This window comes from Babylonia areolata, chromosome 22, assembly GCF_041734735.1.
Source record: "Babylonia areolata isolate BAREFJ2019XMU chromosome 22, ASM4173473v1, whole genome shotgun sequence".
Classification (NCBI taxonomy): domain Eukaryota; kingdom Metazoa; phylum Mollusca; class Gastropoda; order Neogastropoda; family Buccinidae; genus Babylonia; species Babylonia areolata.
The window spans coordinates 7,238,884-7,246,890 of record NC_134897.1 but is presented as its reverse complement, the minus strand read 5'-3'; the positions used below and the strand labels follow the sequence as shown (position 1 = coordinate 7,246,890).

The 8,007-nt window shown below is 42.5% G+C and overlaps 1 protein-coding gene across 1 annotated transcript in view; it reads right to left on the bottom strand.

Annotated features, from left to right (window-relative positions):
- Nucleotides 1-1,530: 1,530 nt before the first annotated feature.
- Nucleotides 1,531-8,007, bottom strand: part of LOC143296873 (uncharacterized) — a 95,212-nt gene continuing 88,735 nt past the window's right edge. Inside the window, exons 12-16 of the mRNA XM_076608847.1 lie at nt 7,504-7,680; nt 6,307-6,480; nt 5,549-5,731; nt 4,477-4,636; nt 1,531-2,457 (exon numbers count right to left, since the gene is read on the bottom strand). Of these exons, the coding sequence (XP_076464962.1) occupies nt 2,345-2,457; nt 4,477-4,636; nt 5,549-5,731; nt 6,307-6,480; nt 7,504-7,680 (807 nt within the window). The 3' untranslated portion in view covers nt 1,531-2,344. The remainder of the gene's footprint in view (nt 2,458-4,476; nt 4,637-5,548; nt 5,732-6,306; nt 6,481-7,503; nt 7,681-8,007) is intronic.

The window sequence follows — 8,007 nt, the reverse complement described above, 5'->3', positions numbered from 1 at the left end:
GTATCCGAGAACATTCCCTAATGAATCATACTATTTAAAGCACATTTCCATAACACTTCCAGAAAAACATTTTCTTTGAAAAGACATATGTTGCTTTTGTGCCACACGATGTTAAATTTCGTGTTTTAGTGTGAGACTTGATTTAGGAATGCATTGGGATACATGTTTGTAAGAATTACTATTAATCGTATTTAATTACCAGTTTTCAAAATGTTTGCATGTTACTGATGAAGCAGGGTGGTGAAAATAAATGTGTTGCATATGCACTCGACGCATCAAATTGAAAGTATGGTACTGAGGTCCTGTTTCCCCTTGTAGTTCATCCCCCGGCCCTTTTAGCTCGTTTTTGCCTACACCTCCAACCCCCTGGCGATCAGCGATTTGAACCCATGTACCCCAAACTAACCCAACCTTTCCCTTCCAGTCACTGAATAGAATATAGCAGTGTAGAGTGGTGGCTTCAAGAAAACCCTCCCCACCCCCAACTCGTCAGGGTGTACAAACATCTGTGAAGCCTCATTTACAAGGCCTTGTACCCCAGAACACAACTGACGGCAACTGGTAAGTATAGCCCAGCAGCCATACATAACTACTAATGTATTGCAGCCGTACTATACTTGACAGTTGCTGTTAGCTGTGCTGTGGGTACAAGATCCAGGGAAAGGGGCTTCACAGGCTTTTGGACCACCGCTCGTCACATGGGGTGTGGTGGAGCTGGGTTGTCCAAAAGCCCCATTCTCTCCACTATCTTCTATTCCATGGCTCGATTGGTTTGGTTGGGGTACATGGGTGCAAGACTGATAGGCCGTGGGATGGGGGGAACGAGAGGGGGCGTGGACCAAGAGGGGTTGGGGACCACAATGGGGAGAACCTGCAGAAGACCGGGGGAGTGAGGTTGCATACTATATAAAGCTCAGAACGGCGTCAGAGCCATGGAGAAAAAAAAAAAAGCCGAAAAGGGGCACCTTAGTCTGACTCCCTCCCTCCTGTATTTTCTGACCCACCCCTCCCTCCTTGTCTTTAACGTGCATACATCTTGTTCATACAAACGAGTGGGTCAAGCCACTGACAGGTCTGCACTAGCTCTAACCACTCCAATGTCGCTAGCTTTTGGTTCGTTGATCATCATATAGTTAAAAATAACGGATCTGAAAAAGACTTCCCCACCTCTCCTTCCGCCACATGTCAGTGATCACAGTTCATCTCCAGTGTGAGCACTATGGCATGGAAGAAAATGCAGGGAAAACATTTTATTTACTGCTCTGAGGGCTTACAACCACAATACACAAACATATGTATTTGTGTATAAAATCTGTTGAAAACAATGGTATAAAAATTTTGATAAAAATGTCTGTTTTTACTTTGATACCTTTCTTGTACTAAACAAAAAAGATACATATTTTAAACATGTACAAACAAAGTAAGATATCTATACAAAAAGTAGGCTTATTTATTCTTTTTTGAAACATATTTTATACAAAAAGGCATCTATAAGAACAAGATGTAGGTGCAGAACTCCTCAAGCATAAATACTTCATTAGTGTATTTTATTTCTCGTGCTGCAAAGGTAAAAGACACATTGCTTGACGGAATCACATTCACAGAACAAATAAAATTTATTTGCAAAATAAATACAAAATGTTCTATATACCTGGGAGGAAAGCATGTACTTAAACAAAAGAAGACATTTCAGTGATAATTTTGACATCGAGATTAATTTCACAGGGTAGATATATTCCTGCATCAGTTCACCTTGTCTTACAAGGTTCCAGCAGTCGGCTTATTTCCTTTCAGACCCTAAAAACACGTTGGCTACATTGCTGTTCAACAAATGCGAATCAAAAGAATTAAACTATGCAGCAGCTCCATCAAAGGCTAAAACAACTGAGTATTAATACCAGCAAAAGCACACATTTATATTTGTCATGGTTTTCCAGGAACAAAATGTTCCAACCGTGTCAATCTAACAGGTATTCACACTGTCAAATTTTCTGTGCATTATGTATACATTGCACTCATACGCTCCTAAACCTCATGCATTCTTTCAGATTTGCACAGCATTATATAAAAAGCTACAATGGTTTATATACACAGGCTTTTTTTTTTTTTTTTTACAACTAGGTACAGGCTTAAACCTAAAAGCTGACAACAAATACGTGCGATGGTGTTCTCACAAATGTCTCGATACACCATGCACATTAACTTTTTAATAAAAACTTTGAACTGTACACTTGATATAATTAACCCTGGAATTCCCAAAGCAGTTTGAGATGAAGAAAAGTGGTTCATAACCAAAAAAAAAAATGCAGACCAAAGGGGTCCGGTGACGTCAGAGGCGGGATGATCACGTGTCCGAGGGGCAGGTGGCGCAACACTTCTTCCGGTAGAAGGCGTAGCGACACATTCCAGCATGCTTCACTAGCTGACAGCGAGAAAATGTGTCTCGGCACTCCGACACTGCAACAGGAAAGTAACCACACACGTGTTGGAAGGAAAAAAATGTATGGTTGACTGCCCGATTTATCACACAGTAAAATCTGTGTCAAAAAAAAAGCAAAGCAATATGATGCAAGTACACACTTGTGAAAACCAAGGGCATCCACACATAGTATTTATATATACACAATGCAACAGAGGGAACCACATACAAGCATCCTGTCCAGAAAAAAGCTTTGGCGCTATACAAGATCAGTGTTTCACATATACATGCCAAAATACACCTCAAAATTATACGGACTATACATATGTATATATATATAAGTGTCTGTGTATCATGCATGTGTGTGTATGTATATATGCATGCATTATACACATTTGCATACGCAAGCATATTGGTACATATTATAAAAACAAAGTATACCACACATGTATAAGATTATATACTGTTTGGATGGAAATGCCATAGTCAAACCTACTGCTGAGAGAAGGGTTTTTTTGGTCCACATTTTAAGAGACGAGAGTGTCAGACGTCGGTAGGGAGTCTGTTCAGCATCTTTGTCCTTAAGTCTTAGTTCTGCCCTGAGGTATCCCGAACAGAAGAGTACCAGAGTAGGAGCAGAGCTGGCAAGACGGAGTACAGAAAAGTTCAGAAAGGTACCCTGTCCAGACCCACTGACTGCAGAAAATGTCAGAGTGGATAGCTTGTTATCAGTTCGATAGGAAACAGGTAACCAGTGGAGAAACTGAAGGACAGAAAAAAAGTAGATTTAGCAGCTCTGTGGATGAGTTTGGCAGTGTTTGGTTCTTTGAAGTCTGAACAGATATTTGGGAAAGCTGACCAAAGAGAATTATAGCCAAGTAATCCATTCGTCAGTGAACAAAATTGCACACAAGTGTTTTGGTTCCATTTCAACCAGGAATACATAAACGCGAGTTGCTAGTGTTTTAATTACTTGTAATTTGTATAAGACCATGACTCGCATGGGAAACAAGCGTCAGCAATTAGCTATCCTGCCCTCGCATAACTACCAACAGAGGTAATCTTGGCCTGGCTCAAGGCCTGATCAGCGCGTTGGGTTAATGCGAAGGTCGGTATTATCAGTCGGAACAGCTTCAATTGAAACCGAATTGGTTTGCTCGTCACTTGTGTCACCAAGGGAGACCACCGGGATCAGCCGCGCATCGTAAGACGCGGTTGCTTCCCTTGTACTGCTGCGGTATTGGCATCGGTCATTTGCCACCTTCCAGCCCGTATCCATCTTGTAGATTTTAACATGATCTAAAAGATCCTTACATATTACCTTTAAGGTCCTTCCATGATCTAGAAGAATCTGTACACGATCTTGAAGAGCCTGTACTTGACAGTGAAGAGATATAGCGCGCTAAACACTGCCAACAACTTGTCCATGCGTGAGAAAAGCCTATTTTTCAGTGACCCACAAGAGCCTTTCGTTATACATCACTTAGAGCCTACGCATAATTTAGAAGAGCTTACTACAACCAAACATCTACTCCGAGAATACAATATCTCAGCAACACGAACAATTCAAAACATCCTACCGAACATGAAATGAGTCACGTCATTCCTGGGTTCGATCCCCAGTTCCGCGCACCTGTTGGATAAGGGTAGAATTTTTTTCCGATCTTCCAGGTCAACGCATGTGCAGTGTCAGAACCTCCATCGTGTGTATACGCATGAAGAAGATGAAATAGGCACGTTAAAAATCATTTCATTCATTTCAGTGTTCGGCGGGCTATGGAAAACAAGAACATAGTCTGCATACACACCCCGGAAAACAGCGTATGGCTACACACATGGCGGGGTAAAGATGGCCATACACGTAAAAGCTCACACGATTATACGAGTTAATGTGGCAGAAGCAGCCTACGAACGCAGAAGAAAAAACTGAAGAAAAAGAAGATGAGGATGATGAAGACAAACACAGAAGATGAAGAAGAGGATTATGAAGATGATGATGAAGATGATGATATGATGATGATGAAGAAACGAGTGAAAAACGCGGTGTGTCCACTGACCTGCAGGAGGAGGAGGGGGTGTGGTTACACAGCTGGCAGTGTTGCACGCTTCACGGCTGACCGGTTTGTCCGCCAGGGGGCACTGGCTGCTGGGCCGCTGCTGGGGATCCAGGCACTTGATCTCCCGTGTCCGCTGACCCGTTCCGCATGACCGCGAACACTGCACGTGCAACAGGGGGAACTGAAGCACTGACTCAACGGGTGGGAAAACTAAGCTTTTATGTTACCATGAACGATAACAAACAATGTACGCATGCTTACTACTGAACCCCAGTCTGGAGACGCACACATGCACGCGCGCACTCACACACACACACACAAATAAGTACTTGCATTACAAGAGTATAATGCACTTATTTCTGAACACATAAAAAAGCCACTTAACGCTGCTTTTCCCCTAAATCTGTCACTTAAACTTCTCATTTTTATTACACGATCACAATATGAACCAAACAATCAAGTCGATGTCAAAAGTCTGAAGCTGTTTTGGTTCAGGAGCTACTTTCATCATAAATGGAGTCAATTACTTCAACTCACACAGCAAAACATACACTGGTAGGTCACTAGTTTATTCAAACAACTGGTATGAGAAAGAACAACAGAAAGTATTGCAAAAAAGATGTACACTACCGCTTTCCCAGCAAATGTGAACCTTATCCATTGAGAACAAGACTGATCAAGAACAGGAAATCCCTTCCAAAAGTGCTTTGCTTCCGTATACACCTTAAACAAATGGCACTATGTCAAACAGATTTCCCACACACAAATACAGAATATAATGGTAATAATTATTATTAGTGATACTTTACTATGGCTTATCCTCGGTCAGAGACGAAGCTCAAAACGCTTTATGAATACAAGTCCATTGCACAACAGGCTACCTACATGGATAGAGCCGACTGAAAGCTGCCTACATGTAATTCAGTCAGGTTTCACTCACTCACACACACACACACACACACACACACACACACACACACACGTGTAGACCTATTAAAAACCACCAAATACATACCTTACGATAATGTGGATAAACCTTGAATACCTGCCGTTTGAAAAAATGGTGACGTACCTGTGTCCATGACGTCATGTACCACTCCGCCGCGCACGGCTCCATTTCACAGGACTGGAGTGTTGGCGGTTTGTCAGCCTGGTTGCAGTTGTCTTCATCCTCCATGGAGGGTAGTCCCTCCGACACGCCCTTCATGCAGATCACCTCGCGCTCCTGGTGTCCGCTGCCGCAAGTCACGTTGCACTGAGAACAGCAGGGAGGATCCCAGTTCAGTGGATTCACCTTACCTCTTTGTGGCATTCTTTTTTTTTCTTTTTTTTGGGGGAGGGAGGGGGGGCCGGGGGGGGGGGGGCTGTCCTATCATCTGCGCCGTTTCAGTGGCATCACTCCCACGCGCTCATTCCGAGTCCCCCGATACACAGCCACACCTGGGTTCGTCTGTCGCAACTCCTTGTGCCGGGAGAGGCCACACACCAGAGGAGACCCTGGCTGGTTCTTTGTATCATTCTTATAGATGAGGATATTCCAAGTTTTAAAAAACTTTCAATTTTGCTCATTCATATCATCCAAAATGAAGTTTAGCTTTATGGTCAGGAGATTTTCCAATAATTTATCAAAGCGTTTATTCCTGCAGTGAGTCAATGTCTGGAGCCTCATGAGCAAAGTTACTACTGTTGAGTACTGTTGACTCAGATCCCTTTATACTCAAGGAAATTTCTGAGAGAGCATGTGCGCAAAATCTAAACACAATAATAAGGCACAAATCGAACACACCAGCACATGACACGCAGCACGACACAAGAGGGACAGTGTGTTACCTGTGTCCACTCCCCTGTGAACCACTGTCCGCCACACGGGCTGCCGGCTGTACACTCCTGCTGTCTGGGCGGCTCTGACGTCATGTTGCAGCTGCTTTCCGGCAAGGGGGCGCCGCTGTCTCCCAGGCAGGTCACGTGGCGCTCCATGGTGCCCGCGCCACAGCGAGCAGGGCACTGGGATGTAAGCAATACAGTGTGATAAGGGATACAATACAGTGTGATAATATATACACAATGTGATAAATATCACAATACTATGTGATAAGTAATGCAATACAGTATGATAATACAATGCAGTATGACAAGTGATATAATACAATTTGACAATACAATACAGTGTGATAAGTAATAAAATACTATGTGTTAATACATACAGTGTGATAATACAATACTATGTGTTAAGTAATGCAATACAGTGTGATAGGTAATACAATACAGTGTGATAAGAATACAATACAATGTGAAAAACTGATACAATGTGACAGCACAATACAATGTCTTGCAGAAATTTGTGACAGCAGTGCAGTTAAATACAATACACAGAATGATACGCAGTAATCACGGTGAAATACAGTGCAGTGTACTACAGGAGACTTACACATCTAATGTTCAATGCATTTTATGACAGGAGAAACACGTCTAAAGACATTGCCATAAAATGCCACTGGTTCCATACACATTCAGAAAAAATATAATACAATTTAACACTATGTCTTTTCTGCAATTCTTCTTAAAACAAATTATATCAGTAATTGGTAACAGAGTTGAACCGCATTTAGTCCATTTCTTGCTTTACAATTTGTAAGCCTATCGACATGTTCGTTGTATGTAATTCCAGAGTGAAGCTATCGAACAAAAGTCAATGGCAGTTCCTTTTCTTTCAAGCCAGCGGCAAATTAATTCCATAATTACAATTGAAGTACAGTAAAAATCGGCTTGCAAATTGAAAGGCCCTTATAAAAATGAAAGGCCCTTATCTAAGCGATGTAATGCTTGTCACAAAATAGGTAATTACTTTGCCTCGCCTTTCACAATCTTCAAAAATATAACTGGAACGCCATTTAATTAGTGTATTTTGAACCCATCAAACTTTAAGGCTATCACTGAAGAATCCCCAAATCATATGTTCACACACGCACATACATACATACACACAAACACACATCCTCACACGCAATACAGTTTCGTTATCCCCACCTGTTGTGGCCACTCGGTGTAGTACCAGCCCTTCCCACAAGGCTCCATCTCACACACTTCCTCCTGGCTGGGCTTACTTCCGGAGGCCGCACACAGCTCATCGGACACGTCATATCCTGTGTAGTCAGTGCAGTACACGTCGCGTGATCTCACACCCTCTCCGCACCGCACTGAGCACTGCACACACACAAAGAAAAATATTTTATACAAGTATGTAACCTGAATGTATGGGATTGTACCGCTAGACTCCTTGTGTATGTACAGGTGAGTTCTTCACTTAAACGTGAGGGTCCACTGAAGTAATGAACTCACCCCCTGGTCAAACATGTTTCCAACATCAACATCACCACTTGGTAACTGCTTCGCAACCGTCATGCCGACGCGAGACTTTAAAATGTACTTACAGATAATCGTCCTCACTGGTTTAAACTTGTCTTCCAATACACCCAGCTCCCACCCCTTTGGTTCAAACAATTGTCTTCCAAACATCCCACCCCCACCCTT